Below are 17,064 nucleotides of genomic sequence, written 5' to 3'. Positions count from 1 at the left end.
TCCAGCTGGTGACAAGCTGTCATGTTTTCCGTGTGTTTAAATCATGGCAGGGTTGACTTGTCCTTTAATGAACCAACAAGAATAATCTTCAGGCAGTTATTTGGGCAAATGGATTCTTAAATTTTGCTTGTTTTCTGGGTGGGGAGTGAGGGCTTGCTGGAAATGAAAGGAAAAAGGGCCAACTCCCCTCTCCCATCACTGTCCTGTCCCTGTCCAGCTGCCCAATGGCAGTAGCTGGGCTGTTACTGCTCTGTGCGTGTGCTCTGAAGTGCCGCATGCTCAAAGGGAAGAAAGGCAGAAGGCCAATGTAATTTTCGAGATCATCCTGTGTGATGAGATTAGCAATATATCACAACAGGGAGAATTGCTTTCTGGCTGAACCACGGTTCAGGCCAAGCCCACCACGAGCCTGTGTCTGCAGCAGTAAATGCTCAGGGGAGATCAGCATCTCTAGCACTCTGGCTCTGGGAAAGGCCTCTTGGGTACAGGAGCCCTGGGCTCTGTAGGATCAGCCAGGTCAGGCTTAACAAATTTAAAACGTGGCTAATTTGCTCATCAAAAGGGCAGTAAATGGAGGAAGAGTGAGGTTTGAGCTCTGTACAGCGATTCCCAAATGTTGGTGCAGCCCCAGCCCCGGCCACAGCAGCGCCTGGAGCTGATCTAAGCACCGTGTGCACACAGGGAGTGAAGTGTTTGCAATAATGTGTTTTAAATCCGATTTTCTGACCTGAACGAATTGTGTGTTCTGGATAGACACGGTGTTTGTGAAGCTTATCTCATGCAGGTGGTTTGTTTTGGGGATAGGAGGAGGGGCTCTGTTCCCTGGTCATGGGAGGTTCTTGATCTTGGGTGTTTGGCATGTTGATGGCACAGCTCATCCTTGGCCAGGTATCTCCTTAATCATCTGCTTAAAGGGGTTAATACGTGAAAAGGCAGCTGCTGCCTGACACAAAGCTGGTGTTGTTCCTGCCCGTGCTCCCCTGGGATGGTGGCTGCTGTGACAGTCTGCTCAGGATTCCTGCTGCAGCTCTGAGCAGCCTGGCCCAGCGAGCCGTGTCATGTGGCTGTGGCGAGGCCCTGCTCCGTCTGCCGCCGTGGAGGGGAACAAACGGCGCTTTCACTGTGCCCGACAAACCTCCCTCTTCCTCAAATTAACCAGGGATTGGATGCTGATTTGTCTCTCCTGTTCTTTCATGCTTCACCAAACCTGGATCTGCCTTACCCAGCAAGTCGAAGCGTAATGAAGTAGAAAGTGAAATTACTTGATCAGCATCAGCGAGTTGTTTTTCACCGCCGACCCAGCTCTGTGTGGGCTGGAAGGTGCAGGCTCACTGCCCCTTCCTTAGCAGCAGCCTGGGCCCAATAACCAGCTCGGCTGAGTGGCTTCAGCCCCCCATTGCTCTGTGCAGGAGAGAAGCTCTCCTAGCTCTTGAGTACCCTTTGTGTTTTCGGGCAGGGCACTGGGCAGCCCCACAGCTAGTGACTGTAGTGTGGCTGTGGTGCTGCTCTCCTGCACAATCCGTGCCCTGCCATGCTGGCTTGGCTCTGGAGGATGCTGTTCCCCTGGCTGGATGCGCTGCTTGGTGCTGCCTCCTGGCAGAGCCCTGTGCCAGCAGCGGGGTGGATGCTGTCACTGGGGCAGGACGTGGCCTTGGGAACCGCGTGCCCCAAGCACCAGCCCTTAACGTGTCACCTTTGCACCCGAGGCGAGGCTGGCACTGGGCTGGAAAGCTGAAGGAAAAGCTTGTGGAAGACCTGCACGGGCAGGTGGGGCTGGGGCTGCCCTGTGCATCCTGCCCTACACCACAAGGCTCCGCCAGCCCGCTTGCATCGCTCACTGTGCACTGCTAACCCCGAATCACCCATTTCTAACAGCTCCTGCAGGAGCTCCCGTTTTCATAAATCCTGGTGGGCAGCTGCCTGGCAAAGCTGGTGCTGTGCTGGGGAGGGATGCTGGGGCTGGACTGCTGGTGCTGGGAGGTGATGCCATTTCATGCTGAACTCTGAGCTGACGATTGTGAACTTGTGAAGGTTTTGGGGCTTGGGGGTGAGGCTTTGCATGGGGAATTTTGCATGCTACTTTTGTTTCTGGCCTTTGGTGCTGTATCAAAATGCCAGCTTTTCCTTGAGCCTTATCCCTGGGCATATGTTAGAGCAAATTCCCTGTCTTTCTGAGGAGGAGCAGCACTTGATACCTCTCATGGTCATGGCAACAGGGGTGCCTTGCCGAGAAGCTGCACCAAAGCTCATGTTTAGGCTGTAGCTGTCACCAGCTGACCTGGCAGTCACTCTGGTTCCAGAGCTGGCCCCGGAACAGGCGGGTGAGCCAAGAGGGTTGGGGTGCAGCTTTGGCTGAGCCAGCTCCTGCTCATTGCTGCTGTAACCACTGGCTTAAGGTGCCATCACTGGCCCCACCGCAAAGGGTACAAGTATGGGAAGGGAGAGGCTGGAAATGGACGTTTAAAATTGCATTTCAAGACATTTAGTTGCCAAGCACTTAATGCAGTTGACCCCCTTCTTGCTGAAAATCCAGTGATTCCCCATGGCTCAGAGACAGGCTGGGCATGGGCAGCAGCCGGGCATGGCGTTGGGCTCCGGGCGTGACAAGGGGCTCCATCCCCCTTTCAAACATTTACTTTACTGTGTGAAAACAAAATACAGTTGGGATTGGGAAATGTATCTGGGCAGCCTTTCTGGAGCTGCCTCAGTGTGTGGGTGCAGAAGGGGGGTAGGGGGGTGCAGGGTGTGTGTACCCCGGGCTGGGGACCCCCGCTCTCCGGTACCGGTGCCATATCCAGCCTGTGCTCCCAGTGACTCCAGCTGTGACTGTGCCTTCCTGGCACTGGTAGCTGCTGGTTTCAGGCTGCAATATGCCTGCTGTAGAAATGACCTGTCTGGTATGGATGTTTCCTGGTGACATTGCATCAGCTACTGCCCTCCGCTGCTGTTTCCTTGGCCCGGTGCCCTCTTTATCCCTCCCGGAATGTCTTTTGACCTGTTTTTTTTAATTACTAGTGCAAAATAGGCCTTCTAGGTTGCCCCTTCTTGGTATCTTCGAGTCAAGATTTTATTTTCCACTTCATTCTTAAGCCTAAAACTACACCGAGAGGGCTGTGGCTGGCCCAGCGATGCTGGTGAGGGGTGCTGTGCTGTGCCCAGTGGCTGTCCTGCTGCCCCTGTGCATGGCTGTCCTGCTGTCCCGTGGGAGCTGCTGGTGACACAGGGCTGTGCTTGCTGCTGTTTACTTTGGGGCCTGGTCCTGCCAGCTGGGTGTCAGCTTAAACTGAAATCTAATCAGGCTCAGCCTGAGCTGTGCCAGGGCATGGGGTCAGCAGGAGAGGAGAGGGGGAAGAAACATGGCTGGGGGACTGCCCCAGGGACCCAGGGCTTGTGCTGCTGCCCGGCCCGGGGTGTGACATGCCGGGGGCTCAGAGTCTGGTGTGGGGATGCTTTTTGTGGTGCCTGTTGGGGTACCTCTGCCAGGCAAGTGTCAGCCCTCGGTGCTGCAGTCTGGAACGACTGCCCTTCTCCAGGCACACAGTTTGGTTTCCTGTTATAATGATATTTCCTAATTAAACCTCCCTAATTAAGCAGCAAGAGGTGCTGTTGTTTAAGCTGCAGTGCTGTCTTACAACCTGATAGTCAGGTTTGGCTGGGTACGTGCCCCTTGTCAACCAGTGGGGTTTCCAAACGTGCCTTACGCCTCCACTGCCCAACTCCCTGCCCTTCCCAGCTCCACCGGGCAACCACGGCTCGTGCAACCCAGGGATCCGCCTGGCGGGAGGGAGCTGAAATCAAGCAGGAGGCTGGGAATGCTTCCAAAAGACCCTGATTTCTTTTTCCCTACAAGAGCTGATGCTCATGGAAATATTCCTCTTTCTTCCTCCCTTGCAGTGAACACCTACCTCTTCATGATGCAAGCCCAAGGCATCATGATCCGTGAGAACATGCGAACGATAGGAGCTCAGGTGTACGAGCAGGTGGTCCGCAGTGCCTATGCCAAGAGGAACAGCAGTGTGAATGACTCAGGTATTTCTTGAATAATTGCAATTTTGATTAAAGATTCCATTTCCATTCAAAAGTAAGTTGAAGGAATTAATTTATACTAGTAAATGCAGGTGGAAGCTTTGATTAATTGTCTGCCGCTTTTATTTTTATATATAAAAATACATGTGTAATAAAATACCCTATATCTATAAATACTGTCAATATATAAAAACTATATTTATTTATATATGTAAAAAGTTCAAATGCTTCTAACTTGTATAAGGGGTGAAAATCTTGAAAGGTCTGAAATGATGGGATTTGAGCTGAAAACCTCTTTGCTTTCCAGGAATTCAACTTGTAGCTTCAACCAGTCTGAGGATAAACACTTTCAAATTCAGTGCAAGGATCAGGTTTCATGTTTAAAAAATACCTTCCCAGGCATGCACCTGCACAGAGCCCTGGCTCTGTGCACGTGGAGGAGCCTGTGCTCGTAAGCTTCACTCTTCCCATGCAAGTATGAACCGAGATGACTTGGCTGGAGATCTGCCACAAATAATATATTGAACTTGGGGCAGGATGCAGGGAGTGGAGCGCAGGCTCCCCTGTCCCAGCCTCTTCATCGTCCACATGTCCATGAACATGTGGGGTTACAAGTCGTGGTGTAAATATCCTATAGTGAAGCCGAACTGCCCATGGCTGTGTGTGAGCTGGGCTGAGGCGTTGCTGCTGGGCTGGTGACAACCTGCCTGTCCCTTCCCTGCTGGCACCTCCCCTCAGCCTCACGCTGATGCTGGTGGCATCAGGCTGGCATGGGGTGTGGGGAGCTCAGCTCGGCTCCTCGCTCACCAAGGTCCAGCAGCAGGGGCTGACAGAGTTTTACAAGGCAAGATTATTTTGTCATTAGCAGAAGTATGAGCCGTGTCCTTGCTGCCCAGCCTGCTGAGGTGCAGCCACCAATTCAGCTGTGCCCTGACTGGGGACGGGCACAGGAGGGGAATTATCGACTTAGGCAGGAGATGAACGCCCCGGGTCACCTCCTCTGCCGAACCAAGTCAGCCAGGGCAGCCACCTGGGCTATTTTTAAGACTGGAAACATCAAGTAAAGCAGAGGCAGGGTGAGGAAGTGGCTGATCCCCTGAGGGGAGGAGGGTTAGACATTCCATTGCTGCTGCTTGCAGTGGTGAGAGCCTTCATCCCGATGAGGCTCTGCCCTGGGGGGCTTCAAGTGATCCAAAAACGTGTGTACTCCTGCAGCAGGCAGGGAACTGGTGACCACACTAGCACCAGTGATACCGGTGCTGCTGCTGCAATACTGGGCTTTGTTTGAACCTCATACCAGTCCCAGCTGCACAGGCACGTGAGGACATCCATCCCTCCCCAGGAGCTCCAGCCGTGAGGACAGTTTTAGCACACACAAGCACTGGGCACCATCCTTGGGCGACCTTCCCTGGCAGGCAGGTCAGAGCAGATGCAGGATGGATGGTGGTGATATCTGGAAGGCACTTGGTGCTGTGACCTCAAGGACTGCATTAACACTGGCATCAGAACCTTCCCTCCCTGACTGATTTTGGGTGCCTGGGTGGGTGTCACTGCCTCGTGAGTGCATTGTCCCCACACCACTGTGGCAGTGAGGCTGTGTGACAGCTGGGAGAGGAAGCCTGCCTGGTACAGCTGCAAGGCGGGACCCAGCAAAAAAGGCAGTCTTTGCTGCAAAACAGGGCAGCTGAGCTTCACTGTGGGCTGTCACCTGGGCTGAGTACTGCCGTGTGCTCTGTCATGGGAGTTTACAGGGAAAACTGCTTATGAAAATTTGGAACAGTATCAAGCATCCAAAGTAACATCTAACCAACTTGAAAAGCCCTTAGGTTCTGTTTGCAGCCCATCTTGATTTTTGAGATAGTTTGGATACTGTTTACTTGAGTGAATAAACAATGTTACTGACATGATGTTACCTACTAGCATGACACAGCAAATGGCTTTCTCCAGTGGAAAACCTCAAAACATCTCCAGTTGTAACAGGCTGGAGGGTGCTGCCTGGGAGGTTAAAGGATGCGGGGAACGGGGAGGCTGGAGAGAGGTGCTGGGCACTGCTGTGACTGCTGGGGCACGGGAGCTCCTCTGCTCCTGTACGATGTGAGGCACAGGGAAGTCTGCATGCAATGTGATAGTTTTTATTGATCCTTTGAGGAGGATTCCAGGCAGGATTGCCCTGTGTAGGATACTGCACTGACACTCCTAGCTGGCATTGAGACCTGCCTGGGGACTTCCCTCTCCCCTGTTGGGAAAGGACCTGCTGGAGGAGCACATCCCCTCTTCAGGGACAAGGCAGTGGTAGCTTTTCCTTTCAAGAGCCATGTGCTCCTTTGTGATATCTAAGGGTGATGCTCAAAATTCCTCCTTTGGCCAGAAAATGCAAAGGTTTCTTTGATGTGGTGCTAAGGCGGCTAGGGCTTCTGCAGCCACCTGTCCCAGGATGGGGGTGAGCACCCAGCTGCGTTGCAAGGCTAGAGCACATTCCAGCTGTGCTGTTGGGGACATCCTCAGCTGTGGCTGACTTTGGAGTCTGCTCACAGTGGCATGGGGAGGTGGCTGGAAATAACAGACCTGCAGCTCAGAGGAAAACTTCTTGTCTTTTTTTTTTTTGGCCCTAGATTATCCTCTTGATCTGAGCCACAATGACACCTTTCTGCAAGCCACAACGTTTCTTCCTGAAGACTTTACCTACTTCCCCAACAATACCTGTCCTGAGAGGCTCCCTTCTATGAGTGAGTAGCATCCAGACAGCCCTGTGCCCCTCTCCTGCTCCCCATGGCTTTGGAGGGCACACAGTGGCATTCCCAGTCTCACCACCATTGCACCTTTCCCTGCCAGGCACCTAGGGATGAATGGGAGCGCTGTTTAGAGCCCAGCTCCCTCCTGAGAAATCATTGTTTACCCACCCTCAGGAATTAATCCCTGCTGTGTCGGAGGCATGTCTCCGTACTGAGGCAGGAGCCCATCGCTTGGCAAACACAAACAAAAGAGGGATTGTGCACTGGGAGCCGGTGAAAAGACTCTGCCAGCCCTTTTCCAGGGGCAGTGGCGGCGGGGTGGCTCCCTTGTGCCTCGGCAGTGCTGCCAGTCCCAGCCCCAAGCTGTGCCGGTTACAGCTGTGTTGGGGCTGCTGTGGGAGATGGGCTGGACCCCACCAGGGGAGCTGCAGCTGGGAGAAATGCTTCTACCAAAGCTATCCTGAGGTGGAAAATCAGGTTTTTGAGGGCAAATGTTTCCAAAGGGTGGGGGGATGCTCTCTGCTGAGCAGGTTTAGTCTGCTGGAAACATGCAAGGAGGAGTAGAGAGGTACCCCAGCTGCATCTGGGCTCTCATGTATGTGGGGCTCTCACGGAGAGCTGCATCCAGTAGCAGCCACAAAGGCTGAGGAGATGGAGGTGTTACATCAGCAGCATTTCCTAATTGTTTTTGCTGGTGCTGGAGAAAAGAAGTTGAGTGCTGGGGATAGAGGACAGGGATGCAGCAAAGTGCTGCCCCAGGACCACAGCAGTTCCTCACCCCCCACTGCTTCTCCCACTCTGCAGAGGGCCCCATTGATGTAAATATGAGTGAGATCACCATGGAGGATATCCACCAGTTCTTCTCTAAAGATCCTTCCATCAAGCTGGGAGGGCACTGGAAGCCGAGTGACTGCCTGCCTCGCTGGAAGGTAACTGGGAGCTTGGCAGCCCCGTGTCCTGCTCCATGCAGGGGGACAGGGAGTCCTGGGTGGGCAGTGGGAAGATGTTAATGGAGCATCTCTGGTGTGCTGCATCTTCAGAGCAATGATGGGAGGAGCTCTGAAGTGTGGCAATGCAGCACCCAGGGAAGAAATAGTGAGCTCAAGGGCTGCTTTAGTGTCCCCAGTTCTGGGCAGAGGTGATGAGGGGGCACTGCAAGTCTCCCTACTGCTCAAGGTGACATTGAATTTTTCCAAAGCAACAATTCTGCAAAAAGTGAATAGGAAATCCGTGTTTTGGGAGTTGGAAGGGTTTCAGGCTGCTCAGCCCTACATGGAAGAGCTAAGACACCTTTTTTAGTGCTGCTCCTGTAACCCCACACCAGCCAGTCCTGCCCCCCAGCCTGGGGTTGGCAGCAGGTGTGGTGCAGTAAGAGCCATGTCCTCTCTTCATCAGGTGGCGATCCTGATCCCATTTCGCAATCGATACGAGCATCTCCCCGTCCTCTTCAGACACCTCATTCCCATGCTGCAGCGGCAACGTTTACAGTTCGCCTTCTACGTTGTGGAGCAGGTGAGTGAGCACGGGGCGGGCGGCGCTGCCCTAAAAACGCTTCTGCCAGTGCTGCAAGTACAGCTCTGCCCTGTCCCAAGGAGTGTCCCTGCCAGATCACATCTCGTTGGTGTGGGAGGTGTAGGGGTCATGTTGCAATGTGTAAATTATTCCTGTTCTGTCTAAAAGTGGCACAGCTAAGAGATGTACCCAGAAATGACTGGCTTCGTCTGAAAAATGGAGAATCAGGGATTTGTGTTGTTGTTTTATTTTTTTAGTTCTGTTTTGTAGGACTTAGCTTTTTACAAAAAGCTTTGGACCAGATATTTGCAGTTTAGACAATGCTGCAGTTTTTTTGTATATCCCTGCAGTAGTTCCAGGCAGCATCCCCTAGGCACAGGAATGGCCTGACCAGAGTTAGGCATTTCATGTAGAGCACGACTGTCATTTGATGTGTGCATGGACCTCTCACTTAGACTGTTTTGTCTTCATCCACCCAGTAAATGTGCCTCCATATTTAGCTCTAGCTTAAAAAGATTGATCAAAATTGGGATTTTTTTCAAGTATCTGAGTAATAAGGCTTCAGCATCTTTATTTTTGCTCCTGTACTGTAAATTGAATATTTCAATGTTGGTTGATGTCACTAGTGTGCTCCAATACATTGCTTCTTTCATGGTGCCAATATGGGACCTGGTTGCCCTGTGCAGTTTTCTAGACAGGGCTGAGAACACACACAGAGCATGAACTGTAGGGACTCCTCTTGAGAAGGAACTTTCTCCCTGCCAGGCTGGAAACCAACCCTTCAACCGTGCCATGCTCTTCAACGTTGGCTTTCGGGAAGCAATGAAGGACTTGGACTGGGACTGCCTCATCTTCCACGACGTGGACCACATACCAGAGAATGACCGTAACTATTATGGGTGTGGACAGATGCCAAGGCACTTTGCAGCCAAGCTGGATAAGTACATGTACCTGTAAGCACTGTTCTTCCTCCCTGCTACCGTAACTGCTAAGGAGCTGCTGTTAGACTTAATTTATTTATTTTTAAGGCAGAAAATGAGTCTGAGTTTTTTCTCAGGCTTTGTGCTAAGGGAGCATGAGAGGGACTAGCAGAGAGCATCCTCAGGGCTTGGGCTTTCCCATGGCAGGTGGGAGAGCCGGTGGGCTCTGCACTGACCCTTCTCTCCCGCTCAGGCTCCCGTACAACGAGTTCTTTGGGGGGGTGAGTGGCCTGACTGTCGAGCAGTTCCAGAAGATCAACGGATTCCCTAACGCCTTCTGGGGCTGGGGTGGCGAGGACGACGACCTCTGGAACAGGTACAGGCTCCCTGGGCCCTGGTGGTGGCTCTGCAAGCTGAGCCTGGCACGTGCTCTGAGGGGACAATTGTCACCTTCGACGCCGGCGCTGGGCTCGCTGTGCCCGCCTGCCCTGAGCTGGGGACGAGCCAGCCCGGCTGTGGGGGCTCGGTGGGAGCAGGGGCTGCTCCAGCCTGCACAGGCAGTGGATGGGAAGCAGAGGAGTGCTGGCTGGGAAATCATTGGCTCTCTGCACAGTATCCCACACAGCTGAGCGGGGTTCCAAGGTGCTGAGCCCTGTGTGCCGTGCCCCGAGCCCAGGCTGCAGCGGGAGGTTTGTGTGGCTTCTGTGTGGGTGGGAAGACCGAGCCACAGCCAGAGCCCTGGGAGCTCTGACTGCAGCCCTGGAAGCACTTCCAGCACAGCAAACACAACGGGTGATTATTTTTTGTTTATTTTATTTTATTTCTCTCCTTTCTAATGCAGAGTACAGTATGCAGGCTACTCGGTGACTCGACCAGAAGGAGACACAGGGAAGTACAAATCAATTCCCCACCATCATCGGGGAGAAGTGCAGTTCCTAGGAAGGCAAGTAAATTTTTTTTAAGAATCCTAAAGCCTTTCACAAAGAGTCTGTACCATGTAGGAGGTTTCCTGCGGCTGTTTGAGGGCAGTAACAGCCTGAACTCTTGAAGGAAACTAACTGCAGGGAGATGGGAGGCAGAGCGTTGCCAGGATTCCTCCATCCCTGCATTTTGTACCCCACATCCCTGCAGTGAGGGGTCCTTGCTTTGTGGCTGCTTGGATGCCATCCAAAAGAGGGGATTGTCAGCATGGCAGGCTGAGGGCCTCGCCTTTGTCTCCAGAGGAATGTACAGGGGTGGCTATTGCCAGGTGTCAGAGAAGCTTCAGTGTTTCTAGAAGAGCCTGACCTAAGTGCTGAAGGAGGCATTGCTCAGCCTGCAGAAAGCACAGAGCAGGGGCTGTCCTGCAGTGTGGCTGCTGAAGCATCAGGTGACCCTGGCAACACTCACAAAGTCCAACAGCAACACCCTCTCCATTCTTCTGTTTCTGCTTCTTGGCCCCAAGCCTGGGGCTTGGGTGGGTGTACAGAGCTCCTGAACTTAGAGTTTGCTGTCTTGTGAGGCCTCAGACACCCATCAGGAGTGGTAACTGTCCGCTGGACCAAAGGGGGACAAGTACTGTGCAAGCATTTTTCTCAAGAAGATAAATTCTCCCTGCAGTTCTCCAGGAGGGTTCCAACCCCTTTGTCCCAGAGCCAGGGTTGTTTCAGAGAGTACAAGGGTTCACTGATTGCTTTTGCCTGAAGACCACAGTGGAATTTGAGTCTTCTGAAAACTGTGCAACAGAAAACCAGAGAAACACATCTTTCACAAACAACTTCAGGAACTAACACTTGTGGCTGAGGAGCTGCTGGACGAGCAGTGCAAGCTCTGTTCTGCAGAGGGGCTCTAGGCTGCTGCTGCAGAGATTTGAGCTATCTGCTGGTCTTTTTTTGCAGAAGACTCATTTTTGGGGGTGTTTCCATTTGAGTTCCTATCTTTATCCCTACTTTTCATTTCTCCGTTGGACAGAATGCAGCCAGTCAGAGATGCTTCTTTTACTTCACTCTTGAAAAAGAGAAGTTGCTTTTGGTTTAGAAAACCGTATTTAGTCAAACCCTTGAAGCATGGCAGGCTGATAGTGCCATGGGACTGAGCTCTGGTTCCTGACACTTCCCTGGTCTCCTGGCCCCAGCCAGGAGCCTGAGCTCCATGTCAGCAGGAGCTGTGGGTCTGTGCAGCGGGATGGGGAGATGGGCAGGGCAGATCTGGCCCCAGTGAGCTGCTGCCTCTGGAGCCTGGTGCCCAGCCTAGCCTGGGGTTAGCAGGAGGTGTCCTCTGTCCCACCTCTGAAATCCACTCTGTGTGTACCCACAGCAAGTCCTGACACAGCACACTGACACTGACACTACCCACAGCAAGTCCTAACTGCTGCCATCCAAAGCCCTGCTGCTCCTCCCAGCCGAGCAGGGAGCGGGAGCACCTGACTCTTCTCTCCATGGAGAAGGACACAGTCCTTCCTCAGACACTTAAGTGTCCTGCCTGTGTCTTGATGCTGTGGCATCTTTGAAACCACCTTTGGTGCTTCCTTCTTTGTTCTCACCCAGCACCTTCCCCTGCCTTGTGGCATGACCCTTCTCTGGTGCCTTCTCTGTCCCCAGGTCTTAGCCCAGCTCCCACTTGCCCTGGTGCCTCCAGGCCCCCCAGCACTGTGCCAAAGGGAGTCACTGTCCTGCTGAGATGTCTCTGCCTATTTTCCCCTCCCAATCCTCCTCCTTCTATCTCATCATGCTGCCTCTAAATGTGCTTGAGGCTGTTTTTGTGCACCAGCTGCAGTTTCCTTCCCCATACCACCATTCTGCTAGTTTTACTTCCTCACCCCCATCCCTCAGACTAAAACCATTTAGTTCTGTTCTTGTTCATGCCTGGTTTCATAGAAGTGGCAAGGAGCACGTAACTCCTCAGTTGCATTTCTCCAGGATGGTGTGGATGGTGGGCTTGGCAGGACCCCCAAGCTCATCCCTGTCCTGGGAATGGGACCCACAGGCCTCAGGCAGGTGTCACAGGTTGTTTTGGCAGCTGAGTGCTTGCTGGTGGCACAGCAAGCATTTTGCCTGTTATCAGGTGATGGACTTTTCTGAAGTTTTCTGATATTTACTAACACAGAGTATTTAAATGTGAATAGTTGCCTTTATTAAGGGCTCTGAAGTTCATCATTTTGTAGCTGCTCCTGGGTCTGGCTCTTTGAAAGGTGTTCTAGTAGTATTGGGAGGAGTTTGCATGTGCTGTGAGATACGTGGCAGTGACTCTGGCCTCTGGTTCTCATTGCACAGGTACGCCTTGCTGAGGAAGTCAAAAGAAAGGCAAGCCCTGGACGGCCTCAATAACTTGAACTACTTTCCAAACGTCACATATGACGCCTTGTATAAGAACATCACTGTTAACCTGACACCGGAGCTGGCTCTGGTGACCGAATATTAAGAGGAGAAAATAACTTTGCTCTGCCCTTCACCAAGAAAGCACCACGCTAGACTTTCTTTTCCAATGGTTATCAAGGACAAGCAACACTTTGTCTAATGAAGGATCACAGTATTTTGGAGAATGAGGCTGAAAGTGCACGCACAAATTGCCCTAGCTGTACCAATCCAGCCCGATACCTGGGCAGCGAGCTCAGCAGTCTCTTTATTTTTTCTGCCACTTGCTTTCTGGGTTTCAGGACAACAGTTCGACCTGCTGCTCTCATCTCCACATTCTTCCTCCAGCAATCTCTGGCACTGGGACTCTCCTCAGAAGCACTTTCTCCTCCGGGAAGCGGCTCAGCTGAGGGACTCTGGCTTCTTGATGGCGAACGTTGGGAGCCATTTGGTTGGCAACTGCTCTGGTGGGAGATCAAACAACTTCTGATGCCGTTCTTCTATGTCTGTGCGGTTTTTTAAATGACCTGCTTGAAGTATATACAACAGAATCGCTTCTTAAAGAAGTGTAAGTGTAAATATGCTGTGTAAATTGCCCCTTTTTATTTTTTTCCTGTGGCTCAAGTCCAAATGAGAGGTTTACATACGGTCACTCATTTTAGTCCTGAGTTCTGTAAACACTTGTGTGAGCATCACTGTACTTGTGCAAGGTGTTCCCTTTTAAGCCAGTGAGACTGCTCGCATGATTGCAGCTGGGCATATGCAGAAATGTTTGTGGGCCAGGGCCCAGAACCTTCCAGTGCGGTGGGTGAGAAATACAGCCAGGTTATCACTCATTCCAGAAACTGCAGGGGTGGCTTGTTCCAGGGAGGGTGAGGAAATGGAAATATTTATTAAAAACCCTCCCTTTTCTGTCACTTTTGCAACATGATGTGCAAATGAATCCAAAAGCCATATGGAATACAGTCCATGGCTGTTGCTCTGTATCCCATCGACAGCAGGGGTGAGCCTGGCAGGCTCTCAGCAGGGCTGGGGGAGCACAGTGCCCGGGCCGGGATGGAGCCGCTGTTCCTACATGAGCCCTCCCCAGACAGCAGTGCTTGCCCTCACTCTGGAACTTGCTGGAACGGTTTGGGAGGTTGGTTTAGTCTGTATTTATGGTGTAAATCCAGCAGCACACTGAGGTGCTGTCGGAGCCAGGCAGCGCCCTGCACTGTCCCCTCAGTGCCTGGCAGCACTGGCATGGGCACAGCTGGTGGGACAGGGGTCACAGCTCAGTGAGAGACATGAAGGACACATGAAAATACGAGTACCGGGAGCCAGAGCTAGGTCAGACAGCCCATCCAGCCATCCAATGCCATCCCTCTTTTCTTCACAGCGTCTGTGGGCAGGCTGGACTTCGGGCCCTGTCCCCACGGACACAGTCCAGCCCTTACACAGCACTGACACCGCCACTTTCACTGGACCTCTCTGACTTAAAAGTAAATACATTGGGTGTTGGTTTTAGTTTGTATTTCCACACAACAAGGGCGGGTACTTGACCTCAGAAGGACTTTAACTCTTTTCATTGCATTGTTTGCCTTCAGTTTCCTTAACTTCTCATGGTTTACATTGTTTTCTCAGTTCCGTGGACGTATGATCCCCATACGCATCTGTGGTGGGTGTGACTGCCCAGGGCATTCCTAACCTGTATCCAGAAAACGTTAGTTTAGAAAACACAAGTTTTGTGTAGATCTTATCGGCCAGCATGAGAGGACAGCGAGCCTGCCCTTGAAAAGCGCTGATGAGTTTGTAACTTAGGTTTTAAAGTCTCTGAACTTACATGTGCTTTAAACTCGCTTCCCGAGGGGATTCAGCCTGGTTATTTATAGGCAGAGGTGAGGATTTGCTTTTTCTGGCGCATACAGCAATAAAGACTTTTGCTTCAGAATCTTGATCTGTAATTCACGTGGACCCTTTCTGGGTGCTGAACCTGCATTGCCCTGCCCCTCTTTTCTTTCATCTTGAGACCTTGCTAGAGACCTGTCTTTGTTTAATGGTGCTTCAAACAAGGAATGTATTTCAACTAGTCCAAATTCACTACTGCGGAATCATGCATGTGTGTGTGAGTAGGTGTTGAACTGCCTTAGTTGGGATCCTCAGCCTTCCATGTCCCCGACACCCGTCACACCTGGTGTGGAACAAAAGCCGTTACCTCTGCTCAGAACTGCACTCTGAGGTTGGCACAGAAGGGTCCATCCCCAGCAGCATCCCATCCTTCATTCTAACTATGCTGAATTTATTTTCCCTTTTTAAAATGTGGATTATCTGAAACTGTGCACTGTTAATCTTATCAGCTATGTCAAATACTGTATAGTAAATGTTACTGTTAAAAACATACTGTCAAGCGCATGTGCTGTTATGGTGTAAAAATTCTTGTATTAAGGAGAACTTGTACATATTCTGGCAGCTGAAGTTCAACAAGGCCACTCGTTTGCCCCTTCCATGTCAGCGCCATCACTCAGCCCTGCTGGAGGGCAGGTCCTGTGCGATGCTGATTTTTTTTTTTTTTTTTTTTTTTAAATGAGCCATGTGGGTTTTATTTGCAAAACTATTTATTGACAGTTAATTCTCCGTAAAGCTCTGCTTCTCTAAGGGAGGTACCGTCTGAGCAACGGCTGCACACTTCAGGCCCCTCACCATCAGAAGTGGCTTTAAACTCTCAAGTAGCTTTCCATCATCATGGCTTTTGAGCTTACTGTTATGTTTTTAAGAGGTGCCAGGGGGACGTTTTTGCACTGAAGATTAGTGTTTTACAACACACACACACTTCTCAGCAAAGCAATCCTTTGTGTCATTACATTTATTTACCCATGTGTTTGTACATTTTTGTATTTGTTAATTTATGAATGATTTTTTCAGTAAAAAATGCATATCCAAGAAAAGAGACTGCAGTGGTTGCTTTATTTTTTTTCCCAGGAGGCTGGGGTGTGCTTTTTTAGTAGGAGGTGAGATTTGTAAGCCCAGAGGGGTAGGTGCTTATGAGAGTTTGAGTCAAAAAGGGTCAGCTCTGGATGCTAAAAGCTGGTTAGGAATTTCTCATTCGGACTGGCCAGAAATCAATTGCGTGTGAGATGTGGGTGCTCCCCAAACTCTTTTTATTGTGTTGGTGCTTAAGTGTTTTTTTTCCAAGCATCTGCTTCAGCGTAGTTCTGAGGGAGGGGTCAGCTGCCTTGGTGTGTTAGGAAGACACTTGGCTGAAGGTGGTGCAGGGCTCGGGAGTGGTGATGGGAACTGTTGGTAATTGGATTTTTGAACAACAAACCCAGGCAGACAGACAAGCTTCCTTGCAGCAGCTTTAAAATATCTTTTTCCTGCTCTGCAGCATACAGGCATGCTAGAATAAATAGCTGGCAGCCCTGGGTTGCTCCAAGCCTTGCCTTTTTTTAGCTCTCCGTCTTCTGGGAAGCTTCCTCCCGCCCGCAGCGCTGGGCTGCAGCCTGCGGGGTGACAGGCTCCTTCCAGCCCCTGCTGCTGCCTGCCAAGGCGGCCTCGCTCCCCCAGCGCTCGCCAGAGTGAGGGTGGAAGCCCGTGGGACTCCTGGTCCTGCAGTGCTGGGAGTTCTTGACCTGTTTGGGGAATCCTCGTGGTCCTCCACGGGTACCGAGCTGCGGGGGTTTCATTGCCTGTGTGATCCCCACAGCGGCTGGGCAGGGGCTGGAGGAGATGGATTGCTCATGGAGAAGGCTGGGATTGCTCCTATACAGGAAGAACGAGAAGGGCAGGGAAGCCCCAGCCTGTGTCCCAGGTTGGGGCATGAGACCCCCTTGCTGTGGCCAGCAACAAACACAAGAGCTGGGAGCTAACCCCCGTTTGGGCGGGCTGTGCCAAGGAGAGGAGCCCTGCGAGGGCCCGGCTTGGCAGCACGGCCACGGCACGGCCACCGCTGCCGCTCAGCAGCGCCGAGCCACGGCTTCCCTCGGGAGCAGCCCCCGCTGCGGGGGAGAGCATTCCCTGCGCGGGCTGCGAACGGCTCAGCCTTCTGTGCTGCAACATCCCCCAGCTCTGCAGTGTGTAAATAAACCCCCAACCTAACAAAAAAACAACCGCCAAAGCAGGGGGTTTCTCCCTCTTCCCTGCTGCTCTCCCATGATCAGTACCGACAGCAGCAAAAAGGGGGAAACCGGTAACTTATCTGGTATCACCTGGGTGAAGCAAGAGCAAACACTCTGTGGGCAGCAGGGACTCGGCTGGTCCCTTACCCCTCTGACATGGATGCCACCCCCTGGTGCTGGCGGGGATGCGGACGAATGGCTGAGCCAAACAGGCCGAGCTGGTCAGCCGGGGAGAGCCACAGGATGCTTGGACACACGGTTGAGAAATCTCCATCAGCGCAGCCTCGAGCCACAGGGACGGTCTGAAGGCCACGGACGCGGTGGCACGTTTGGGACTCTATTGCACAACCACCCACATGGCTGGGGCCACCTCCTCACCTGCACAGCAGGTTCCTGGCGGCCATAGACCCAGGAGTCACCTTGTGACAGGTGTCTTGCTCTGGGGCCA

General features: G+C 52.1%; 1 protein-coding gene across 1 annotated transcript in view; it reads left to right on the top strand.

Moving 5' to 3' along the window:
* Positions 1-15,450, top strand: part of B4GALT5 (beta-1,4-galactosyltransferase 5) — a 32,772-nt gene extending 17,322 nt beyond the window's left edge. Inside the window, exons 2-9 of the mRNA XM_042044637.1 lie at positions 3,895-4,029; positions 6,639-6,752; positions 7,563-7,687; positions 8,154-8,270; positions 9,036-9,223; positions 9,444-9,566; positions 10,032-10,133; positions 12,442-15,450. Coding sequence (XP_041900571.1) covers positions 3,895-4,029; positions 6,639-6,752; positions 7,563-7,687; positions 8,154-8,270; positions 9,036-9,223; positions 9,444-9,566; positions 10,032-10,133; positions 12,442-12,589 — 1,052 coding nt within the window. The 3' untranslated portion in view covers positions 12,590-15,450. The remainder of the gene's footprint in view (positions 1-3,894; positions 4,030-6,638; positions 6,753-7,562; positions 7,688-8,153; positions 8,271-9,035; positions 9,224-9,443; positions 9,567-10,031; positions 10,134-12,441) is intronic.
* The last annotated feature ends 1,614 nt before the right edge of the window (positions 15,451-17,064 follow it).

Source organism: Corvus kubaryi, unplaced genomic scaffold (genome assembly GCF_017639235.1).
Source record: "Corvus kubaryi isolate FWS band 111438036 unplaced genomic scaffold, C.kubaryi_AGA036_p1.0 134, whole genome shotgun sequence".
Lineage (NCBI taxonomy): Eukaryota > Metazoa > Chordata > Aves > Passeriformes > Corvidae > Corvus > Corvus kubaryi.
The sequence above is the reverse complement of the archived record's forward strand: the minus strand, read 5'-3'. Positions and strand labels throughout refer to the sequence as shown.